General features: G+C 45.2%; 1 protein-coding gene across 1 annotated transcript in view; it reads right to left on the bottom strand.

Moving 5' to 3' along the window:
• The window catches only part of LOC134356368 (WD repeat-containing protein 88-like), an 82,840-nt gene that overhangs the window by 14,828 nt on the left and 41,648 nt on the right, over positions 1 to 26,364 (bottom strand). Inside the window, exons 7-10 of the mRNA XM_063067282.1 lie at positions 17,315 to 17,362; positions 15,310 to 15,491; positions 13,510 to 13,592; positions 8,825 to 8,893 (exon numbers count right to left, since the gene is read on the bottom strand). Of these exons, the coding sequence (XP_062923352.1) occupies positions 8,825 to 8,893; positions 13,510 to 13,592; positions 15,310 to 15,491; positions 17,315 to 17,362 (382 nt within the window). The remainder of the gene's footprint in view (positions 1 to 8,824; positions 8,894 to 13,509; positions 13,593 to 15,309; positions 15,492 to 17,314; positions 17,363 to 26,364) is intronic.

Here is a 26,364-nt window from a genome sequence, read left to right as displayed (position 1 = left end):
GGTAGTGAAGAAAGCGAATGCAATGTTGGCATTCATTTCTAGAGGAATAGAGTATAGGAGCAGGGATGTGATATAGAGGCTCTATAAGGCGCTGGTAAGACCTCGCTTGGAGTACTGTGGGCAGTTTTGGGCTCCTTATTTAAGAAAGGATGTGCTGACGTTGAAGAGGGTTCAGAGAAGATTCACTAGAATGATTCCGGGAATGAGAGGGTTAACATATGAGGAACATTTGTCCGCTCTTGGACTGTATTCCTTGGAGTTTAGAAGGATGAGGGGGGACCTCATAGAAACATTTTGAATGTTGAAAGGCATAGACAGAGTGGATGTGGCAAAATTGTTTCCCATGGTGGGGGAGTCTAGTACGAGAGGGCATGACTTAAGGATTGAAGGGCACCCATTCAGAACACAGATGCGAAGAAATTTTTTTAGCCAGAGGGTGGTGAATCTATGGAATTTGTTGCCACGGGCGGCAGTGGAGGCCAAGTTATTGGGTGTATTTAAAGCAGAGATTGATAGGTATCTGAGTAGCCAGGGCATCAAAGGTTATGGTGAGAAGGCGGGGGAGTGGGACTAAATGGGAGAATGGATCAGCTCATGATAAAATGGCGGAGCCGACTTGATAGACCAAATGGGCGACTTCTGCTCTTTTGTCTTATGGTCTTATACCATTGTAATTTCCTTTATTCCACTAAAATACCAACACAATGGATTTTATTTTTTCCCTCTCAAATTTCGATGTGAACTCGATCATATTATGATATTGTTCCCCAAGGGTTCCTTAACCTTAAGCTCTCTTATCACCTCCAGATCATTGTACAGCACCCAATCCAGCACAGCTGATCCCCCAGTGGTCTCAACAACAAACTGTTCTAAAAAGTCATCCCTGAGACATTCTACAAATTCTCTCTCTTGAGGTCCAGTACTGGCCTGGTTTTCCCAATCCACTTTCATGTTAAAATCCCCCACAATTATCATAACATTGCCTTCCTGACACATCTTTTCTTTGTAATTTGTAATCAGCCATTTCTTAACTCAACCCATAGAGACTCTACACTTTCCAATCCTATGTCATCTCTTTCTAATTATTCAATATTATTACTTATACACAGAGCCACACTACCCCCTCTGCGTACTAACCTATCTTTCCGATACACCATATATTCTTGGACGTTCAGCTCCCAATGGCAGCCATCCTTTAGCCAAGTTTCAGAGATGGCCACAAAGTTACATTTGCCAATCTGCAGCTGAATTTTAAGATCGTCGGTTTTATTCCTCAACCCTATCACTCCGGTGAACTTACTGTAACACCCTGGAAAAGGTTTCACTGCTAACTTAGTGGTCATTCTGTGGAAGCAGTGTCTGGGTTATGGTAGAGATAATGGATGCTTTGGAATGATTCCTGGATCATTGGGGCCTCTTCTGGGGGAGATACGACCTATACAGAAAGGACGGGTTACACCTGAACTCAAAGGGGTCCAATATCCTAGCAGGCAGGTTTAATAGAGCTGTTAGGGAGGGTTTAAACTAATTTGGCAGGGGATGGGAACCGGAGTGATAGGGCTGAGGAAGGAAAACAGAAATGAATAAAAGATAGCGTGCGACGGAGATGATAGAACGGACAGGCAAGAGATGACGCATAATCACAGCCAGTGGGATGATCTACAGGGCAATAGAGGTGCGGTGCAATTAAAACAGAAAGCAACAAATACTGGACTGAAAGTGTTATATTTGAATAAAGGCAGCATGAGAAATAAAATGGACGATCTTGAAATTCAGCTACAGATTGGCAAGTATGAAGTTGTGACCATCTCTGAAACTTGGCTAAAGGATGGAAAAGTGAGACAGCTCCTTCTCCCTTACTCGGGAGAGAGACAACCTGTGTATGTCGAATGGTGGGTGAAGCGCGAAGTCTTCGGGGTAACTGCAAGTCTGTGTCTTTGCTGTTGCTTTGCTCACGCTTGAGTGCTCAGTGATGCTTCTTTTTTGCCGGTGGGGGGAGGGGGGATTGTTGCTCGCTGCTGCTAATGTGCGGGAGGGGGGAGCTGGGGAGGGCTTTGGGGTTCTAACATTTAACTGTTGTTCATTCTTTCGGGCACTCCTCTGTTTTCGTGGATGTTTGTGAAGAAAAAGCATTTCAGGATACATTTCTCTGACATTAAATTATACCTTTGAACCTTTGCCATTGGGAGCTGAACGTCCAAGGATATATGGTGTATCAGAAAGGTAGGTTAGTAGGCAGACGGGGTGGTGTGGCTCTGTGTACAAGAAATAATATTAAATCCTTAGAAAGGGATGACATAGGATCAGTAGGTGTAGAGCCTCTATGGGTTGAGTTAAGAAATGGCAAGGGTAAAGGACCCTAATGGCAGTTGTATACAGGCCTCCAAACAGCAGCCAGGATGTGGATTACAAATTACAAAGAAAAGGCGTGTCAGAAAGGCAATGTCATGATAATTGTTGGGTATTTTAACATGAAAGTAGATTGGGAAAACCAGGTCAATACTGGACCTCCAAAGAGAGAATTTGTAGAAATTCTAAGGGATGGCTTTTTAGAACAGCCTGTTATCGAGGGATCGGCTGTGCTGGATTGGGTGTTGTGCAATGATTTGGAGGTCATAAGAGAGCTTAAGGTTAAGGAACCATTAGGGAACAGTGATCACAATATGATCAAGTTCACTTTGAAATTTGAGAAGGAGAAACTAAATTCCAATGTGTCGGTATTTCAGTGGAATACAGGAAATTACGATGGCATGAGAGAGGAACTGACCAAAGTTGACTGGAAAGGGACACTATCAGGAAGGACAGCAGAGCAGCAATGGCTGGAGTTTCTGCGAAAAATGAGGGAAGCGCAAGACAGATATATTCCAAATAAGAAGAAATTTTCAAAGGGAAGAAGGACACTACTGTGGCTGAAAAGTAAAAGAGAGGGCATACAAGCAAGCCAAAGCTCGTGGGAAGATAGAGGATTGGGAAGCTTTTAATAACTTGCAGAAGGAAACTAAGAAGGTCTCATTAAGAAGGAAAAAATTAATTATGGAAGGAAGCTGGAGACTAACATCAAAGAAGATACTAAAAGCTTTTTTGAAGTATATAAAGGGTAAAAGAGAGTCGGGGGTAGATATAGGACCAATAGAAAGTGACTCTGGAGATATTGTAATGAGAGATGCAGAAATGACAAATGAACTGATTGCGTATTTTGCATCAGTCTTCATAGTGGAAGACACCTTCAGTACACCGGACATTCAAGAGTATCAGAGAAGTGAAGATTGTGCAGTGAAAATTATGACTGAGAAGGTGCTCAGGAAGCTTAATGGTCTGAGGGTGGATAAATCTCCTGGATCTAATGGAATGCACCCTCGGGTTCTGAAGGAAGTAACTGGAGAGATTGCAGAGGCATTAACAATGATCTTTCAAGAATCGATAGATTCTGGCATTGTACCGGATGACTGGAAAATTGTAAATGTTACTCCACTATTTAAGAAGGGTGGAAGGTAGCAGAAAGGAAACTATAGACCTATTAGCCTGACATCAGTGGTTGGGAAGTTGTTGGAATCGATTATTAGGGATGAGATTACGGAGTACCTGGAGGCATATGACAAGATAGGCCACAGCCAGCATGGTTTCCTGAAAGGAAAATCCTGCCTGACAAACCTACTACAATTTTTTTGAGGAAATTACAAGCAGGGTAGACAAAGGAGATGCAGCAGATGTGGTGTACATGGATTTTCAGAAGGCCTTTGACAAGGTGCCGCACATGAGGCTGCTTAGCAAGATAAGAGCCCATGGAATTACAGGGAAGTTACTAGCGTGGGTGGAGCATTGGCTGGTCGGCAGAAAACAGAGTGGCAATAAAGGGATACTATTCTGGGGGGCTGCCGGTTAATGGTTTTGGGGCTAAATTTGCCGATGATACGAAGATAAGTGGAGGATCGGGTAGTGTTGAGGAAACAGAGCCTGCAGAGACTCAGAGAGTTCAGGAGAATGGGCAAAGAAGTGGCAAATGAAATACAATGTTGGAAAGAGTATGGTCTTGCACTTTGGTGGAAGAAATAAATGGGCACATCATCATTTAGATGGGGAGAGAATTCAAAATGCAGAGATACGAAAGGACTTGGAACTCCTTGTGCAGCATACACAAGGACATAGAGAAGCAGAATAAAGGGTGTAAAGACAGTAAGGTAGAAGGGCTAAAGTGTGTGTACTTCAATGCAAGAAGCTTCAGGAACAACAGTGATGAACTGAGAGCTTGGATACATACATGGAATTATGATGTAGTGGCCATTACAGAGACTTGGCTGGCACCAGAGCAGGAATGGATTCTCAATATTCCTGGATTTCAGTGCTTTAAAAGGGATAGAGAGGGAGGAAAAAGGGGAGGAGGGGTGGCATTACTGGTTAGGGATACTATTACAGCTACAGAAAGGTTGGGTAATGTAGCAGGATCCTCTTTTGAGTCAGTATGGGTGGAAGTCAGGAACAGGAAGGGGGCAGTTACTCTATTGGGAGTATTCTATAGGCCCCCTGGTAGCAGCAGAGATACCGAGGAGCAGATTGGGAGGCAGATTTTGGAAGGGTGCAAAACTAACAGGGTTGTTATCATGGATGACTTTAACTTCCCGAATATTGATTGGCACCTGATTAATTCCAAGGGTTTAGATGGGGCAGAATTTGTTAAGTCTGTCCAGGACAGATTCCTGTCACAGTATGTGGACAGGCCGAGTAGGGGAAATGCCATACTAGATCTAGTATTAGGTAACGAACTGGGTCAGGTCTCTCAGTGGGTGAGCATCTGGGGGACAGTGACCGCCGCTCACTGGCCCTCTGCATTATCATGGAAAAGGATAGAATCAGAGAGGACAGGAAAATTTTTAGTTGGGGAAGGGCAAATTATGAGGCTATAAGGCTAGAACTTGTGGGTGTGAATTGGGATGATGTTTTTGCAGGGAAATGTACTATGGACGTGTATTCAATGTTTAGAGATCTCTTGCAGGATGTTACGGATAAATTTGTCCCGGTGAGGAAGATAAAGAATGGTAGGGTGAAGGAACCATGGGTGACAAGTGAGGTCGAAAATCTAGTCAGGTGGAAGAAGGCAGTATACATGAGGTTTAGGAAGCAAGGATCAGATGGGTCTATTGAAGAATATAGGGTAACAAGAAAGGAGCTTAAGAAGGGGCTGAGAAGAACAAGAAGGGGGCATGAGAAGGCCTTGGTGAGTAGGGTAAAGGAAAACCCCAAGGCATTCTTCAATTATGTGAAGAACAAAAGGATGACAAGAGTGAAGGTAGGACCGATTAAAGATAAAGGTGGGTAGATGTGCCTGGTGGCTGTGGAAGTGAGCGAGGTCCTCAATGAATACTTCTCTTCGGTATTTACCAATGAGAGGGAACTTGATGACGGTAAGGACAATATGAGTGAGGTTGATGTTCTGAAGCACGTTGATATTAAGGGAGAAGAGGTATTGAAGTTATTAAAATACATTAGGACAGATAAGTCCCTGGGGCCTGACCGAATATTCCCCCAGCTGCTCCACAAGGCGAGGGAAGAGATTGCTGAGCCTCTGGCTAGGATCTTTATGTCCTCGTTGTCCACAGGAATGGTACCAGAGGACTGGAGGGAGGGGAACTTTGTCCCCTTGTTCAAAACAGATAGTAGGGATAGTCCGAGTAATTATAGACCAGTGAGCCTTACGTCTGTGGTAGGAAAGCTGTTGGAAAAGATTCTTAGAGATAGGATCTGTGGGCATTTAGAGAATCATGGTCTGATCAGGGACAGTCAGCATGGCTTTGTGAAGGCCAGATCGTGTCTAACAAGCCTGATAGAGTTCTTTGAGGAGATGACCAAGCATATAGATGAGGGTAGTGCAGTGGATGTGATCTATATGGATTTTAGTAAGGCATTTGACAAGGTTCCACACGGTAGGCTTATTCAGAAAGTTAGAAGGCATGGGATCCAGGGAAGTTTGGCCAGGTGGATTCAGAATTGGCTTGCCTGCAGAAGGCAGAGGGTGGTGATGGAGGGCGTACATTCAGATTGGAGGATTATGACTAGTGGTGTCCCACAAGGATCTGTTCTGGGACCTCTACTTTTCGTGATTTTTATTAATGACCTGGATGTGGGTGTAGAAGGGTGGGTTGGCAATTTTGCAGACGACACAAAGGTTGGTGGTGTTGTAGATAGTGTAGAGGATTGTCAAAGATTGCAGAGAGACATTGATAGGATGCAGCAGTGGGCTGAGAAGTGGCAGATGGAGTTCAACCCGGAGAAGTGTGAGGTGGTACACTTTGGAAGGACAAACCCCAAGGCAGAGTACAAAGTAAATGGCAGGATACTTGGTAGTGTGGAGGAGCAGAGGGATCTCGGGGTACATGTCCACAGATCCCTGAAAGTTGCCTCACAGGTGGATAGGGTAGTTAAGAAAGCTTATGGGGTGTCAGCTTTCATAAGTCAAGGGATAGAATTTAAGAGTCGCGAGGTATTGATGCAGCTCTATAATACTCTGGTTAGGCCGCACTTGGAGTACTGTGTCCAGTTCTGGTCGCCTCACTATAGGAAGGATGTGGAAGCATTGGAAAGGGTACAGAGGAGATTTACCAGGATGCTGCCTGGTTTAGAAAGTATGCATTATGATCAGAGATTAAGGGAGCTAGGGCTTTACTCTTTGGAGAGGAGGAGGATGAGAGGAGACATGATAGAGGTGTACAAGATAATAAGAGGAATAGATAGAGTGGATAGCCAGCGCCTCTTCCCCAGGGCACCACTGCTCAATACAAGTGGACATGGCTTTAAGGTAAGGGATGGGAAGTTCACAGGGGATATTAGAGGAAGGTTCTTTACTCAGAGAGTGGTTGGTGCGTGGAATGCGCTGCCTGAATCAGTGGTGGAGGCAGATACACTCGTGAAATTTAAGAGACTACTAGACAGGTATATGGAGGAATTTAAGGTTGGGGGTTATAAGGGAGGCAGGGTTTGAGGGTCGGCACAACATTGTGGGCCGAAGGGCCTGAACATAGAACATAGAATAGTACAGCACAGTACAGGCCCTTTGGCCCACAATGTTGTGCCGACCCTCAAACCCTGCCTCCCTTATAACCCCCAACCTTAAATTCCTCCATATACCTGTCTAGTAGTCTCTTAAACTTCACCAGTGTATCTGCCTCCACCACTGACTCAGGCAGCGCCTTCCACGCACCAACCACTCTCTGAGTAAAGAACCTTCCTCTAATATCCCCTGTGAACTTCCCATCCCTTACCTTAAAGCCACGTCCACTTGTATTGAGCAGTGGTGCCCTGGGGAAGAGGCGCTGGCTATCCACTCTATCTATTCCTCTTATTATCTTGTATACCTCTATCATGTCTCCTCTCATCCTCCTTCTCTCCAAAGAGTAAAGCCCCAACTTCCTTAATCTCTGATCATAATGCATACTCTCTAAACCAGGCAGCATCCTGGTAAATCTCCTCTGTACCCTTTCCAATGCTTCCACATCCTTCCTATAGTGAGGTGACCAGAACTGGACACAGTACTCCAAGTGTGGCCTAACCAGAGTTTTATAGAGCTGCACCATTACATCGCGACTCTTAAACTCTATCCCTCGACTTATGAAAGCTAACACCCCATAAGCTTTCTTAACTACCCTATCCACCTGTGAGGCAACTTTCAGGGATCTGTGGACATGTACCCCGAGATCCCTCTGCTCCTCCACACTACCAAGTATCCTGCCATTTACTTTGTACTCTGCCTTGGAGTTTGTCCTTCCAAAGTGTACCACTTCACACTTCTCTGGGTTGAACTCCATCTGCCACTTCTCAGCCCACTTCTGCATCCTATCAATGTCTCTCTGCAATCTTTGACAATCCTCTACACTATCTACAACACCACCAACCTTTGTGTCGTCTGCAAACTTGCCAACCCACCCTTCTACCCCCACATCCAGGTCGTTAATAAAAATCACGTAAAGTAGAGGTCCCAGAACAGATCCTTGTGGGACACCACTAGTCACAATCCTCCAACTTGAATGTACTCCCTCCACAACCACCCTCTGCCTTCTGCAGGCAAGCCAATTCTGAATCCACCTGGCCAAACTTCCTGGATCCCATGCCTTCTAACTTCCTGAATAATAACTGTACTGTACTATTCTATGTTCTATACCCAAAAGGTTAACCTCCAGGTGGAGTCAGTGGTGAAGAAGGTGAATGCATACCATTCATTTCTAAAGGTATGGGATATAACAGCATGGATGTGATGTTGAGGCTCTATAAGGCACTTGTGAGACCACACTTGGAGTATTGTGTGCAGTTTTGGGCTGCTTATTTTAGCAAAGATTTACTGACATTGGAGAGGGTTCAGAGATTCACGAGAATGATTCCAGGAATGAAAGGTTTACCATATGAGAAACATCTGGTAGCTCTTGGGGTGTATTCAGGAGAATAAGGGGGGGATTTAATAGAAACATTCTGAATGTTAAAAGGCCTGAACAGATTAGATATGGCAGTTATTTCCTGTGGTAGGGGAGTCTAGGACAAGAGGGCACGACTTCAGGATTGAAGGATGTCCATTTTAGAACAGAGATGAGAAGAAATTACTTTAGTCAGAGGGTGGTAAATCTGTAGAATTTGTAGCCATAAGTGGCTGTGGAGGAAACCCACATGGTCACGGGGAGAGCATATAAACTCTTTACAGACAGCAGCGGAAATTGAACCTAGGTAGTTGGCACTGTAAAGTGTTATGATAATTGCTGCCCTTCCCTGGCCTGCTGTGACCAGCAGGGACGGGAGGCAATGCAGGCCCTGGGACAAGTGACAGAGTGAGGGATGGAGTCAGTACCTTACAGGCTGACAGAACCCTTTTGTTGTCGGCAGAGATGGCTACATCCATCACCCAATCATTGTGATCCTGTGAAGGGAAGAATGACAAACTGGTTAACAGCAATATATTCCCTATCCCTCTGCTCCCAGACCTGCTTGTCTATCTGACTCCCCCAGGCCATTCGACACCTCTTCCCTGTGCTTGAGTTTCTGCTCTGGACCCTCCAGGACAGGTTACATTACAATCCGAGATTGGAGTAAGGAATGCAGAGGTACAGGAGCCTGAAGTCACACACTGTGTTTTAAGAACAGCTTCTTCCCCTTTGCCTTTAGATTTCTGAACACTGGGTCACTATCTGGATCCATTTGTGTGCCATTTATTTAGTTGTTAATGTATTTTTAGTTGTAATTTTATGTATTGCTCTACACTGGTGCTCCAAAACAATAAATTTCATGACGTGTCCATAATAATAAACCGGATTCTGGTTTCTGTTATCTACTCTGACGACGCAGTACAGGAGGAGGCAGCTGCTGTAAAGGATGTTCTGTGGAGGAGTGGGACAGTAACTCCATTCCTCTGTCAACAGGTACCAGGTGACCTTGACCTGTCAAGCTGGGGGGAATATTTCAACACTACAAGAATTCTGATTGGCCAAGGACCACACGGGGGTAGAATCAGGCCATTGATCCCATTGAGTCTGTTCTGTCCTTCCATCCATCATAGCTGATTTATTATCCCTCTAAACCCCATTCTCACGCCTTCTTTCCATATCTTTTGATGTTCTGACTAATCAAAAACCTATCCACCTCCACTTTAAATCTACCCAATTAGACAATAGGTGCAGGAGTAGGCCACTCAGCCCTTCGAGCCCGCACCACCATTCACTGTGATCATGGCTGATCATCCACAATCAGTACCCTTTTCCTGCCTTCTCCCCATATCCCTTCACTCCGCTATCTTTAAGAGCTCTATCTAACTCTTTTTTGAAAGAATCCAGAGAATTGGCCTCCACTGCCTTCTGAGGCAGAGCATTCCACAGAACCACAACCCTCTGTGTGAAAAAGTTTTTCCTCAACTCCGTTCTAGATTGTCTACCCCTTATTCTTAAACTGTGGCCTCTGGTTCTGGACATAGGGAACATGTTTCCTGCCTCTAGCGTGTCCAATCCCTTAATAATCTTATATGTTTCAATCAGATCCCCTCTCATCCTTCTAAATTCCAGTGTATACGAGCCCAGTCGCTCCAATCTTTCAACATATGACAGTCCCGCCATCCCGGGAATTAACCTCGTGAACCTACGCTGCACTCCCTCAATAGCTAGAATGTCCTTCCTCAAATTTGGAGACCAAAATTGCACACAGTACTCCAGGTGTGGTCTCACCAGGGCCCTGTACAACTGCAGAAGGACCTCTTTGCTCCAAAACTCAACTCCCCTTGTTATGAAGGGAAATTACTTCGCCTCCACAGATGTCTGTGGCAATTAATTCCACAGATCCAGCACGCTGTTGCTGAAGAAATTCCTGCTCATCTCTGGTCTAATGGGAAGTCCTGCTCTGGAAATGCTGCATCCTCTCTGTTAGATTCACTGTGAAGCTGCCCAAGCCTACCCACAGCCCCACCTCAACACTGATGAGATGGACCCAAAAGTCCAAAGTAAATTTATTATCAAGGTACATACTGTACACGTCACCCTACACAACCCTGAGATTCATTTTCTTGTGGGCATCCACAGTAAGTACAAAAAACACAATAGAATCAATGAAAAACTGCAACCAATGTGCAAAAAACAACAAACACTGCAAATACAAATAAGCAAAAATAAATTATAATAAATAAATAAATAAATATCAAGAACACGAGTTGTAGAGTCATTAAAAATGAGTCCATAGGTTGTGGAATCAGTTCAGTTCAAAGTATGTTTATTATGTATGTATACATTATGCATCCTCGAGATTCGTCTCCTTACAGGCAGCCACAAGAAACACAAAAGAAACACCCAGTGTGGGGGGGGGGGGAGAGGGGAGAGGGGAGAAGAAGCTGCAGAAGATCGTGAACACGACGCAGCACATCACATAAACCAATCTTCCGTCCGTGGACTCACTCTACACCGCACGCTGTCGGAGCAGTGCTGCCAGGATAATTAAGGACACGACCCACCCAGCCTACACACTTTTCGTCTCTCTTCCCTCCGGGAGAAGGCTCAGGAGCTTGAAGACTCGTACGGCCAGATTTAGGAACAGCTTCTTTCCAACTGTGATAAGACTGCTGAACAGATCCTGACCCGGATCTGGGCTGTACCCTTCAAATATCCGGACCTGCCTCTCAGTTTTTTTTGTACTACCTTACTTTCCATTTTTCTAATTTTTCTATTTATGATTTATAATTTAAATTTTTAATATTTACTATCGATTTGTAATCCAGGGCGTAGGAAGTGCAGAATCAAATATCGCTATGATGATTGTACGTTCTAGTATCAATTGTTTGGCAACAATAAAGTATGAAGTATAAAGTAAAGAGGGGAGGGAGAGAGGGAGTGAGGGGAGGGGGAGAGAGGGAGGGAGAGAGAAAGAGAACAAATCCTTGAAACAATAAAAGTAACCAAATGGCATTGAGAAGAAAAGTGAGTCTACAGACATGAAGCCAGGACAGGCCTGAGCTGCAGTTCAGCAGAGAGCCGACTAAACATCGTGGAGCAGCGAGCACAATCAGCCCGACCCTTGCCTCTGGACCCAACACCCTGATCATCCTCGCTCTCGGACCTGCTGCTTCAATATGCTCGGGGCTTGGACTCTACCACCACGTTTCAGCCTGTACCCAGCCTTTCCAATCGTCCTGGCACTTAGATTGGTCAAACTTTGGGTCTTTGCTCACTGTCAGTTCTGGTGAATGAGCTTTGCCTCGACTCTGCCTCACCTTCATTGTCTGCAGTGATCCTTTCAGAGTAATTCTACTGGAAAAAGTGATATCAAAAAACTATTTAGTTGTATTCTTTGTTTTGATAGCCGCCGCTAAGTAGTCGCTTGGACTTCACCAGTGGCATCTTAAACCGCTGAAGTGAATGAAGTTATTATCAGGGGCCTGATGGTTTAGAGGTATTAACTGTTCCTGGCAGTGCAAGTCCTGAGGCTCCTGTACCTCCTTCCTGATGGTTTAGAGGTATTAACTGTTCCTGAACCTGGTGGTGTGGGTCCTGAGGCTCCTGTACCTCCCTCCTGATGGTTGAGGGGTACTAACTATTCCTGAACCTGGCAGTGCGAGTCCTGAGGCTCCTGTACCTCCTTCCTGATGGTTTAGAGGTAATAACCGTTCCTGAACCTGGTGGTGTGGGTCCTGAGGCTCCTGTACCTCCTTCCTGATGGTTGAGGGGTAATAACTGTTCCTGAACCTGGTGGTGTGGGTCCTGAGGCTCCTGTACCTCCCTCCTGATGGTTGAGGGGTACTAACTGTTCCTGAACCTGGCAGTGCGAGTCCTGAGGCTCCTGTACCTCCTTCCTGATGGTTTAGAGGTAATAACCGTTCCTGAACCTGGTGGTGTGAGTCCTGAGGCTCCTGTACCTCCTTATGAGGGCATGGTCTGGATGATGGATGCTGCTTTGCTGTGACAGTGCTCCTTGTAGATGAGCTCAGCCGGGGATGTTTGGCCACTGGTGTGGAGTGAAGTATTGTCACTGAGATATAGTCTTACAGACTGGAATCCCCAGCCAGCTGAGCCTTCACTGTCAGCACCCCCTCCCCACCAGTGCCCCACCCCTCCCAGCCCCACTGTTGTGGATCGACCTTCCCCTGTTTCCTTCCTGCAGCAAAGACTATTGATCTACTGAATACTGAAAGGCCTAGATAGAGTGGATGTGAAGAAAATGTTTCCTATGGTGGGTGAGTCTAGGACCAGAGGATACAGCATCAGAATAGAGGGACATCCCTTTAGAACAGAGGTGAAGAGGAATTTCTTTAGCCAGAGGGTGGTGAATCTGTGGAATTCATTGTCACAAACGGCTGTGGAGGCCAAGTCATTGGGTGTATTTAAAGTGGAAGTTGACTGGTCAGGGTATCGAAGATAATGAGCTAAAGGCAAGAGGATGGGGTTGAGAGGGATAATAAAGCAGCCATGATGGAATGGTGGAGCAGACTCGATGGGCTAAAAGGTCTAATTCTGCTCCTGTCTTTCTTAGCTTTGAGTACACCTGCACTCTGATCCACAGGCTGGGGTGAGATGTTGACAGCCTGTGAGGGCATTGCTTCTTATCCCAGCCCTAAACAAATCAGCCATGATGTGAGACCCTAGTTCAAGATTCACTTTATTTGTCACATGTATATTGAAACATTCATTGAAATGCATCAATTGGATCAATGACAAACACTGCCTGAGCACTTGCCCGGGACAGCCCACAGTGTCACTATGCTTCTGACTCTAACATAGCATACCCACAACTTACTGACCCTATCCCATACGTCTTTGGGATGTAGGAGGAAATGGAAGCACTAGGAATAAAGCAATGCATTTATGGGGAGAACATACAAACTCTTTACAGACTGCAGTGAGGATTGAGTCCCAATTCTGATCGCTAGCACCAGTACTGTAAAGTGTTAGACTAATCGCCACACTAGCATGCCTTCCCTCATCCCTCCAGCCTGGTACGAACCCCTCCCAATCTGGGACAGATCCAACAATCTAACAGTGCTCTGACTATAAGCGAGGTCAGCACCTTCAAGGCCAGCTTCCTATATAGGCCAGTTGCGTCCCAGAGAGATACAGTTCGGTCATAGGATCCAGCCACAATCAGATTAGCTGTGAGGATATCAGAGAGCAAAAGAGAATCTGTTAGAGCAGAAAAATGGTAAAGGCAGCTGAACAAATTGTCATCCCGTCCCCATTCCTGCTCCCCATCACTGTCCAGTCTTCCCAGGATTAGAGAGAGAGGAAATCAGCCAGGGTTCCTGCTCCCCATCACTGCCCAGTGACCCCAGAGTTAGAGAGAGGGGAAATCACACAGGGTTCCTCCCCATCACTGCCCAGTGACCCCAGAGTTAGAGAGAGGGGAAATCAGCCAGGGTTCCTGCTCCCCATCACTGCCCAGTGACCTTGAAGTTAGAGGGGGTGAGAAAGGTATCAGTGAAGATTGAGGGTGGAGAAATCAGAGTTCCTGCTCCCCACCACTGCCCAGTCACCCCTGGGTTAGAGAGAGGGGAAATCAGCCAGGGTTCCTCCCCATCACTGCCCAGTCACCCCACGGTTAGAGAGAGAGGAAATCAGCCAGGGTTCCTCCCCATCACTGCCCAGTCACCCCTGGGTTAGAGAGAGAGGAAATCAGCCAGGGTTCCTCCCCATCACTGCCCAGTCACCCCACGGTTAGAGAGAGAGGAAATCAGCCAGGGTTCCTCCCCATCACTGCCTAGTCACCCCACGGTTAGAGAGAGAGGAAACCACCCAGGGTTCCTCCCCATCACTGCCCAGTCACCCCTGGGTTAGAGAGAGAGGAAATCAGCCAGGGTTCCTCCCCACCACTGCCCAGTCACCCCACGGTTAGAGAGAGAGGAAATCAGCCAGGGTTCCTCCCCATCACTGCCCAGTCACCCCTGGGTTAGAGAGAGAGGAAATCAGCCAGGGTTCCTCCCCATCACTGCCCAGTCACCCCTGGGTTAGAGAGAGAGGAAATCACACAGGGTTCCTCCCCATCACTGCCCAGTCACCCATGGGTTAGAGAGAGAGGAAATCAGCCAGGGTTCCTCCCCATCATTGCCCAGTCACCCCTGGGTTAGAGAGAGGGGAGATCAGCCAGGGTTCCTGCTCCCCATCACTGCCCAGTCACCCCACGGTTAGAGAGAGAGGAAACCACCCAGGGTTCCTCCCCATCACTGCCCAGTCACCCCTGGGTTAGAGAGAGAGGAAATCAGCCAGGGTTCCTCCCCACCACTGCCCAGTCACCCCACGGTTAGAGAGAGAGGAAATCAGCCAGGGTTCCTCCCCATCACTGCCCAGTCACCCATGGGTTAGAGAGAGAGGAAATCAGCCAGGGTTCCTCCCCATCACTGCCCAGTCACCCCTGGGTTAGAGAGAGGGGAGATCAGCCAGGGTTCCTGCTCCCCATCACTGCCCAGTCACCCCACGGTTAGAGAGAGGGGAGATCACACATCACTGTCCAGTGGCCCTGAAGTTAGAGGGGGAGAGAAGGGCATCAGTGAAGATTGAGGGTGGAGAAATCAGGGTTCCTGCTCCCCACTACTGCCCAGTCACCCTGAGCTTAGAGAGCGGGTAGTATCAGTCGAGGTTCCAGTGGTGCCCGTGGCTGACGGGAACTGTGAATGCTCTCAGTCAACACCCAGTATTGGGAATAGTGCAGGGTTCTGACTGAAACATCCAACAGTTCCTCTCCACCACAGACGGAGCTCGACCTGCTGAGTTCCTCCTGTGGATACTTTGTTGATGCAGATCCCAGTGTCTGCAGTCTGCCACCTCCATCCTGGGACAGTCCAGTGGTCACCTCCGGTCACTGTGTAAAACTCACCATCTCTGGACATCGCGCAGGAACTGATGCAGCCATCATGACCACCTACAAGCCTCTGGGGTCCCTGCAGGCGGAACTGTCCCACTGAGACATCCCAAATCAGCAACATCCTGTCCCAGGAAGCCGTGAGCAATGTGCTTCCCAGCGGGGTGAAGCAGCAATCTGACACCACGTTACTGTGCCTGGAGGCAGGAATCGGGCATCGGCACGGCAGATGACAGTGGAGATAGAGAGGCATCGGGGATAGGGCAAGCGGGAGCACGGGAGAGAGAAAGGAAGGGAAGGGAGGTAGAGGGAGAGGAAGTATTGAGGGGAGAGAGAGGCAGGTATTGATAGAGAGTGAAAGAGAGGGATGCAGAGGAAAGAGAGTAGAAGAGAGAAAACAAAAACAAAAGGAAAATAGAGGTTAGCTTTGCACTTCCAATCTATCACTCAGCATCAATAGTGTGGTTTGTTTGCAAACTAAACACAGAACGGGTGTTCAATCACAGGGGTTCAGTCCTGAGATCCCCGATCAGTTTGTGACCTCTCCTACCGCTATATTGAGGCCCCAACACGGGCCTGAGGAACAGCATGTCACATCCTGAATGGTGTCACCACTTGCTAAGACCATGTAGGAGGCTAGTGCAGAAACTGCAGGAGCCCTGACAGAGATATTGAAAACATCCATGGCTGATGTGCCCGAGGACTGGAGGATAGTTAGTGTTGTTTCATTGTTTAAGTAAGGCAGGAAATTACAGCAAGCCTGGCATCAGTAGTGGGAAAGTTATTGGAAGATAGTTGCTTCCTTTTTGCACCTCTTATTTAATTTAAATTTAAAAAGAATATATATTTCTTATTGTAATTTATAGTTGTCTTATTATTACGTATTGCAATATATTGCTGCCACAAAACAACAGATTTCACAGCATATACGGGTGGTATTACAGCTGATTTGCATTGTCAACACACACACAATGCTGGAGGAACTCAGTAGGCCAGGCAGCATCTACAGAGGGGAATAAACAGTCTGTATTTCAGGCCAAGACTTCATCAAGACTCTAAATTTGAGGGCAGGGTGGAGTGGAGGTAAAATTGATGAGCTCGGCATGCAGAACCAATGCAGGCGGTAAATGTAGCACATAAAGAGCTGGGACCATTACCAGTGTAGGCTTAGAACATGGACTGTTCCATGTAGCTGACAAAAAGGCAGACAAAGCTGGGGCCCATGACTGCATCTTGGTCTTCATTTCAGCAACTCAATTTTTCATTCTTAATCTATATATTAATTGAACAACCAAATTAGCCAGGATTCCATAGAAACATTTGTGAAGTGAGAGCAGAGAATTGCTTCTTAGAATCAGTATGTTAGAGGAGTTAACTGGGAGCATATGTCATCAGTGTCATCAGGAGGGGTTAATCAGAGATGTAGTGGTTGGTCTCTCACAGTCCCAGAACACATTCTACACAATCAGGAAAGCTCACCATGCCTCTACTCTCTGTCGAGGCTGAAGAGAGCTGGATGATACACATCTATACTCATGTCATTCTACAGACAGCATTCTGACAAACTGCATCACTGCATGGTGTGGAAACTGCACTGCAACAGGAAGTCTCTACAACTGCCCAACGTATCACTGACATCAGCGTACCTGCCACCAAGAACCTATACAGTGCCTATAAAAAGCATTCACACCCCCCCCCCGGCCCCGGAAGTTTTCATGTTTTATTATTTTACAACATTGAATTACAGTCGATTTAATTTGACTTTTTTGACACTGATCAACAGAAAAAGACTTTTTTGTGTCAAAGTGAAAACAGATCTCTACAAAGTGATCTACATTAATTACAAATATAAAACACAATAATTGATTGTATAAGTATTCACTCCCTTTAATATGACACAACAAATGATCACTCATGCAGCCAATTGGTTTTAGAAGTCACATAATTAGTTAAGGTGTCCTAGCTATATATAAACCTGTGTGCAGTCAAGGTGTTTCAATTGATTGTAGTAAAAATACACCTGTGTCTGGAAGGTCCAACTGCTGGTGAGTCAGTATCCTGGCAAAACCTACACCATAAAGACAAAAGAACACTCTAAGCAAAGGTTATTGAAAAAGCACAAGTCAGGAGATGATACAAGAAAATTTCCAAGTCACTGTCAGAATTTCCAAGTCAGAATATCCCTTGGCGTACAGTTAAGTCAATCATCAAGAACTGGAAAGAATTTGGTACAGCTGTAAATCTGCCAAGAGCAGGCCGTCCTCAAAAACTGAGTGACTGTGCAAGAAGGGGACTCGTGAGGGAGGCCAGCAAGAGATCTCTGACACTCTGGAGGAGTTACAAGCTTAAGTGGCTGAGATGTGAGAGACTGCACATTCAACAACTATTGCCCGGGTGATGCACCAGTCTCAGCTTTATGGGAGAGTGGAAAAGAGTTGAAAAAAAAACACTCACATGAAGTCTCAGCTGGAGTTTGCCAGAAGGCTTGTGGAGACTCTGAAGTCAGCTGGAAGAAGATTCAATGGTCTGATGAAACCAAAATTGAGCTTTTTGGCCATCAGACTAAACACTAAGTTTGCCATAAGCCAAACACCACACATCATGAAAAACACGCCATCCCTACTGTGAAGTATGGTGATGGCTGCATCATGCTGTGAGGATGCTTCACTGCAGCAGGCCCTGGAAGGCTTGTGAAGGTAGAGGGTAAAATGAATGCAGCAAAATACAGGGAAATCCTGGAGGAAAGCCTGATGCAGTCTGCAAGAGAACTGCGACTTGGGAGAAGATCTGTTTTTCCAGCAAGACAGTGACCCAAGCAAAAAGCCAAAGCTACACAGGAATTGCTTAAAAACAAGAAAGTTAATGTCCTGGAGTGGTCAGTCACAGTCCAGACCTCAATCCAATTGAGAATCTGTGGCTGGTCTTGAAGGGGGTTGTTCACTTACGATCCCCATGCAATATGACAGAACTCAAGCAGTTTTGTAAAGAAGAATGGAGAAAAATTGCAGTGTCTAGATGTGCAAAGCTGATAGAGCCCTAGTCACACAAACTCAAGGCTGTAATTGCTGCCAAAGGTGCATCTACTAAATACTGACCTGAAGGGGGTGAACACTTATGCAATCATCTGTGTTTTAAAATTGTAATAGGGACTGTGGACAATTCTGATTTGATGGAGAGGGACATGAAAGCACAGAGGAACACCTGGAGAAATTTCGGAAATGCTCGTTTGCTGCTGTCATTACTGTGTGGTCGGGAATCTGCCGGAGGGAAGGCCTCAAAATCCCTGGCTTTGCCTGCTGTTGACAACCAAGATTGAGGACGAATCGTTTGGACAGAGTTTGGTATGTATGTACCATGCTCAGTACTCGGTGTCGGAGAGCTGATTCGGAGGCTCAATAAAGTTTGCGGATGACTCAGAGATGGATTGTGGTTGGGCATGGCAGGAAGAGTTTTACTTCCTTCACCCGTCTTCGTGAGATGTGGGACAATTGAGAGACTTTGAACTTTTACTGTGCTCATGGACTTCTTCATCAAGTTATGGTATTGTTGTACTGTTGTAACTATATGTTATAATTATGTAGTTTTGTCAGTTTTTTCAGTCTTGGTCTGTCCTGTGTTTTGTGATATCACTCCGGAGGAAATATTGTATCATTTCTTAATGCATGCATTACTAAATGACAATAAAAGAGGATTGCGTGCCTCCATAATCTGATAAATTGGCACAATGACAATAAAGTTGAATCTAATCTAATCTAATCTAAAATTTAGAGCAATTTGTCGAACTTTGTTTTCACTTTGACATGACAGTCTTTTCTGATGATCAGTGCCAAAAAAGCCAAATTAAATCCACTGTGATTCAATGTTACAATAAAACATGAAAACTTCCGGGGGTGGGGGGGGGGTGGGAGAGGGGTGAATACTTTTTATAGATATTGCATACTGAAAGGTGCTGGAAAAACATCATGACTACTTTATCAGTTCCTGTCAGTCACTTTATGGACATACGATCAATCCATGTACAGCATATAAATTAAAGCAATTTCAAGTTTAGTTATCATTCAACCATATGTGGATACAGCCAAATGAAACAGTACTCCTCAGGGACCAAAGTGCAAGGCATACACAGCGCATTCAAAACAGCGAGCAAAAAGACAGTCACGCAAAAAAAAAACATATATATAGCCCAAGTCCCTGAGCCATATGTCTCACCACTTGATAGTGCAGTTCCTGCAGTGCACAGTCAAACATATGCATATAATCCAGTCTGTTCCTCCACTGATCAAACCTGGGTCACAGCACTGACAGGATCTCAAGAGAGTGAGTTCATTAAATACCTACAAACTGGGATTTTAGAGCACTTTGTCATTGAGCCCACCAGGGGATCAGTCATACTGGGCTGGGTATTATGTAATGAACAGGAGGCGGTTACGGACCTTAAAGTAAAAGCACCCTTAGGAGGCAGTGATCACAATATGATTGAGTTCAACTTGAAATTTGATCAGGAGAAAGTAAAGTCTGATGTAGCAGTTTTGCAGTGGAGTAAGGGAAATTACAGTGGTATGAGAGTTGGCCAAAGTAAATTGGAAGGAGGTGCTGGGAAGGATGACAGCAGAGCAGCAATGGTGAGAGTTTCTGGAAAAAATGAGGAAGGTGCAGGATAGATGTATTCTGTCACGTACCCTGTGACGGGAATAAAGAACCAGCAGAGATGGAAAACACTTTGGAGTCCAGTATTGCTATAAACTACTAATAATATTTATTAGTAACTACACAATACAGCAATATAAATGTAAATAAATCATACAGGTTAGCAATGATTATATATAAAAGTAAGTGTGGAATATATATGTATGAAAACCAAGCTTCTTTAAGTCTAGGGGTAAAAAGGTACAGTCTTACGATGTTGAGTAAAGTTCAGTTCAGTTCATGGTATTGAGTTGAGTAGTGATGGAGAGAGAGAGAGAGAGAGAGGGAGACAGACAGACGCAGACACAGAGACAGAGAGAGAGTGTCGAGTCGAGTCTTCAGGTGAGCTGATGCAGTCGATCTTCTCATCGTCCTCCAAAATCCTTTACAAGTCCCCGACTGTGACTTTAACCAGGGGAACCAGTTTTCCTGTGGTGGAGCTATCACCCCGGTGAGGGTGGACACATAGACAACTCCCCACCAGTCAACCCCTTCTTCAGCGGTGGAATAGCAATTTGGATCGATCTGCCTGATTGATCCTCCAAAACCCACTTTCTCTGCGGGCACAACAATGCTCATTCAGTGTCCAGATCATGTGTCGGAGGTCTGTATCATCTGACCTCCCATTCATTTCTCTGTGCTGAGCATCACCTGTCACTCAAAGAGTCCCTCCCTCCTTTGTCTGTGAAGAAATGCACAAGCAGGCAACAAGTCCTTGAGAGTAACATCAACAACCTGCTGTCGGTCACCATAGCAACTTTCGAGCTGCTCGGTGCTGTCTCCAACTTCAAACTCCGTAAAAATCCAAAGTTACTTCCAATGCCTTAAAGTGACAGTCCAACCATTGATCTTTGTCTCTCTCTCTCTCTTTTCAAAAGCAACGTATCAGTGGTAAATAACTGTCTCTCTCTCCTTTCCAAACAAACTATCAATGATGAATGTCTCTCTCTCTCCTTTCCAAACAGTTAATAGGGGCACTCCTGGATCCCCTCACACTCCCCTTCCTCAGGGAAAAAAAAATTGTCGAAGACGATTTTTTTAAATGTCCATCACAGGGTTTTAAACAATACAGGGAAAAAAACATTAGATGACAAAGCAAAAATGGTTACAGTTTTCAACAACATCTGGACATCTAATCAGCTATAACATTGTCAGTACCTTTCACATGTTTGATTTTTAAGTCACCTTCCTGCAATAACGGACTCCAATTTAACAACCTTCTATTCTTATCCTTCATCTTAGTTAGAAACATCAACGGATTATAACCCATGTAAACCACAACAACTCTTCTTCCTCTCCATAACATCACTCTGAATAACAGCATGACCTTGCAGGTGCTTCCCTCCAAACGTCCAAACAAAATTCAACAACCAAGAGCAGCCTGTCTCAGCAGGCCTTTGTCCGGCAAGCAGGGTCAAAGGTCGCACAACCAATCCAACCTTTTCCAGCACTTTATCCAAAAGTCCAGGAACAGCACTTTTCCCATTACTTCCAGCAACATCGACCTCACCAGCTTTTAAAACACGGTCTACTACAAATGACTGAGAATCCTCACATTCCACTGATACCAAGGTTAACCCCTTACTCACTGAACCAAGTCCATCTGACACAAAAGGACTGCATTCCCTTTCAACCAAGTCAGGCACCTCAGACTTCAACTGAGCCTCAACACAAGGTTCAGAATCCTGTGCTCACAGGTACTTCAACAACCTGAACACATTCAATCGGAACAACTGCCTCTTCTGGGCTGTCATCACTTGTCCCAGTTTCAAATTCAAGGTCATCTTGAACCTCCCAGTTATTCTCTGGCTAACCCTTTCCTGCAGTAAACTCAACTTCGTGGGTTAAAACTTCTTTGTCTGTTTTCTTAACAGACCCCCTCAGGGTAGGGGCATCCTCTGCCACTGGGTATGCCCTTACCTCATCAGGAACACAACTTTTAAATTCATCACACGAAACAAGCCTTCCAAGTTGTAAAAATCATCAGGGTCCGACCCTAAACCTCTTTGCTGCAACCTCTCCCTTTTAAACTGTCTCTGTCTTTCTGCCACGCGATCTTCACGTTGTCATTTCTCCCTCTCGAGCTGTCTCTGTCTTTCTGCCACGCGATCTTCACGTTGTCATTTCTCCCTCTCGAGCTGTCTCTGTCTTTCTGCCACGCGATCTTCACGTTGTCATTTCTCCCTCTCGAGCTGTCTCTGTCTTTCTGCCACGCGATCTTCACGTTGTCATTTCTCCCTCTCGAGCTGTCTCTGTCTTTCTGCCACGCGATCTTCACGTTGTCATTTCTCCCTCTCGAGCTGTCTCTGTCTTTCTGCCACGCGATCTTCACGTTGTCATTTCTCCCTCTCGAGCTGTCTCTGTCTTTCTGCCACGCGATCTTCACGTTGTCATTTCTCCCTCTCGAGCTGTCTCTGTCTTTCTGCCACGCGATCTTCACGTTGTCATTTCTCCCTCTCGAGCTGTCTCTGTCTTTCTGCCTCTTCTGCCTCTCTCTCCAGCTGTTTTAACTTCAGTTCATGCTCCCTGTTTAATATTTCCAACAGAAGCTGAAGCTCATCCTCAGTAGGTTCACCTTCCACGAACAACTCTAACGCCTCCTCATCAAACGTTCCCTTATCAATATAATATTCAACTGTTTTCCTTTGAATTTCTACCTTACTTACACCCTTCTTTACCTCAATTCTCAATTCTTTAGCAATGTCCTGCAACTCATATGTTTTAGCAAACTTCAGAGTCACCAGGTCTGGTGATTTCAGAAAGTCTCTAACATCCATTTCTGCTGTTTTTTCCACACAACCAAATCAAAAGTACAAATTCAAAAGGGATTTTCCCCCAATCAATTCAAACCAGCCTCCCGCCAATTGTTCATATCACGGACGCAGGCCCCAATTTATGTCATGGACCCCGTGACGGGGATAAAGAACCAGCAGAAATAGAAACCACTTTGGAGTCTCGTATTGCTATAAACTACTAAATATTTATTAGTAACTATGCAAACAGTAATATAAATGTAAATAAATCACACAGGTTAGCAATGATTATATATAAAAGTAAGTGTGGAATATATATAGCTTCTTTAAGTCTAGGGGTAAAAAGATACAGTCTTACGCTGTTGAGTAAAGTTCAGTTCAGTTCAGTTCATGGTATTTAGTTGAGTAGTGATGGAGAGGGAGAGAGGGAGAGAGAGTTGAGTCTTCAGGTGAGCTGATGCCTTTGATCTTCTCATCGACCTCCGAAATCCTTTACAAGTCACCGACTGTGACTTTAACCAGGGGGACCGGTCTTCTGTGGTGGAGCTATCACCCCAGCGAGGGTGGACACATAGACAACTCCCCACCAGTCAACCCCTTCTTCAATGGTGGAATAGCAATTTGGATCGATCCGCCTGGTCGATCCTCCAAAACCCACTTTCTCTGCGGGCACAACAATGCTCATTCAGTGTCCAGATCATGTGTCGGAGGTCTGTATCATCTGACCTCCCATTCATTTCTCTGTGCTGAGCATCACCTGTCACTCAAAGAGTCCCTCCCTCCTTTGTCTGTGAAGAAATGCACAAGCGGGCAACAAGTCCTTGGAAGTAACATCAACAACCTGCTGAAAATCATAACATCGAGTGTCCATTAAATAACACCGCCTTCAGTCACCATAGCAACTTACAAGCTGCTGGGTGCTGTCTCCAACTCCAAACTCAGTAAAAATCCAAAGTTACTTCCAATGCCTTAAAGTGACAGTCCAACCGTTAATCTTGCTCTCTCTCTCTCTTTTCAAAAGCAACGTATCAGTGGTAAATAACTGTCTCTCTCTCCTTTCCAAACAGTTAATAGGGGCACTCCTGGATCCCCTCACAATTCCAAATACAAAAAATACTCAAATGGCAAAATGGTACAACCATAGCTGGCAAAGCTAATGTAAAAGCAAAAGATACAGCATACAACAAAGCAAAAAATAGTAGGAAAACAGAGGATTGGGAAGCTTTTAAAAACCTACAGAGGTTAACTTAAAGAGTCATTAGAAAAAGATAAAATATGAAAGCAAGTTAACAAACAATATCAAAGTAGATAGTAAAAGATTTTTCATGCAGGTAAAAAATAAAGAGAACTGAGGTGCTAGAAAATGAGGCCAGAGAAATAACAAGGAGATGGCAGATGAATTAAATGAGTATTTTCACTGTGGAAGACACTAGCAGTATGCCAGATGTTGAAGGGTGTGAGGGAAGAGAAGTGAGTGCAGAAATTATTACAAGGTCAAAAAGCTGAAAGACCTAAGGGTACATGAGTCACTCAAGCCAGAAAAACTACACCCTCGGGTTCTGAAAAGTAGCGGTAGAGATTGTGGAGGGATTAGCGATGAACTTGCAAAAATCATTGGACTCTGGCATGGTACCAGAGGACCGGAAAATTACAAATGTTACTCCTCTCTTTAAGTAAGGAGAAAGCAGCAGAGGGGAAATTATAGACCAGCTAGCCTGACCTCAGTGGTTGGGAAGATGTTGGAGTCAATTATTAAGGATGAGGTAATAGAATACTTGGTGACATGGGACAAGATAGGACAAAGTCAGCATGGTTTCCTTAAAGGAAAATCTTGCCTGACGAACCTATTGGGATTCTTTGAGGAGATTACAAGTAGGATAGATAAAGGGGATGCAGTAGATGTTGTACATTTGGATTTTCAGAAACCCTTTGACAAGGTGCCACACGTGAGGCTGCCTACCAAGTTATGAGGTCTTGGTATTACAGGAAGGTTACTGGCATGGTCAGAAAGTTGGCTGATTAGTACGAGGCAGCAAGTGGCAATAAATGGATCCTTTTCTGGTTGGCTGCCGGTGACTAGTGGTGTTCCACAGGGGTCGGTGTTGGGACCACTTCTTTTTATGCTGTATATAAATGATTTAGATGATGGAATAGATGGCTTTGTTGCCAAGTTTGCAGATGATACAAAGGTTGGCGGAGGGGCAGGTAGTTGTGAAGAAACAGGTAGGATGCAGAAGGACTTAGATAGATCAGGAGAATGGGTAAGAAAGTGGCAAATGAAATAGAATGTGGGAAAATGCATGGTCATGCACTTTGGAAGAAGAAATAAATATGCAGTCTATTTTCCAAATGGGGAGAAAATCCAAAAAATCTGAGATGCAAAAGGATTTGGGAATTCTTGCACAAACACCCAAAAGGTTAACTTGAAGGTTGAGTCGATGGTGAGGAAGGCAAATACAATGTCAGCATTCATTTCAAGAGGTCTGGAATGCAAGAGCAAGGATGTGATGCTGAGGCTTTATAAAGCACTGATGAGGCCTCACCTTCAGCATTGTGAACAGTTTTGGGCTCCTCATCTAAGAAAAGATGTGCTGACATTGCAGAGGGTTCAAAGGAGGTTCACAAAGATGATTCCGGGAATGAAAGGGTCATCATAGAAGGATGGGTCTGTACTTGCTGGAATCTAGATGGCTGAGGGGAATCTCACTGAAACCTTTCAAATCTGAATCAGAATCGGGTTTATTATCACCAGCATGGGACATGAAATTTCGTAACTTACTAGCAGCAGCTCAATGTAGTACATAATATAGAAGAAAAAAATAATAAAATAATAAGTAAATCTTATTCTGTATACTCTATACAGTATATGTATATTGAATAGATTAAAATTGTGCAAAAAACAGAAATACTATATATTTTTTAAAAAGTGAGGTAGTGTCCAAGGTTTCAATGTCCATTTATGAATCGGTTGGCAGAGGGGAAGAAGCTGTTCCTGAATCGCTGACTGGGTGCCTTCAGCCTTCTGTACCTCCTACCTGATGGTAACAGTGAGAAAAGGGCATGCCCTGGGTGCTGGAGGGTCTTAATGATGGATGCTGCCTTTCTGAGATACCGCTCATTGAAGATGTCCTGGGTACCTTGGAGCTGACTAAATTTATGACCCTCTGCAGCATCTTTTGGTCCTGTGCAGTAGTCCCCCCCCCCTGCCCCCGATACCAGACAGTGATGCAGCCTGTCAGAATGCTCTCCATGGTACATCTATAGAACATAGAACATACAATAGTACAGCACAGTACAGGCCCTTCGGCCCACAATGTTGTGCCGACCCTCAAACCCTGCCTCCCACATAAGCCCCCACCTTAAATTCCATCATATACCTGTCTAGTAGTCTCTTAAATTTCACTAGTGTATCTGCCTCCACCACTGACTCAGGCAGTGCATTCCACGCACCAACCACTCTCTGAGTAAAAAACCTTCCTCTAATATCTCCCTTGAACTTCCCACCCCTTACCTTAAAGCCATGTCCTCTTGTATTGAGCAGTGGTGCCCTGGGGAAGAGGCGCTGGCTATCCACTCTATCTATTCCTCTTATTATCTTGTACACCTCTATCATGTCTCCTCTCATCCTCCT

Source organism: Mobula hypostoma, chromosome 14, assembly GCF_963921235.1.
Source record: "Mobula hypostoma chromosome 14, sMobHyp1.1, whole genome shotgun sequence".
Classification (NCBI taxonomy): domain Eukaryota; kingdom Metazoa; phylum Chordata; class Chondrichthyes; order Myliobatiformes; family Myliobatidae; genus Mobula; species Mobula hypostoma.
Note: the sequence above shows the minus strand (reverse complement) of the source record. Positions and strands in the feature narration are given on the sequence as shown.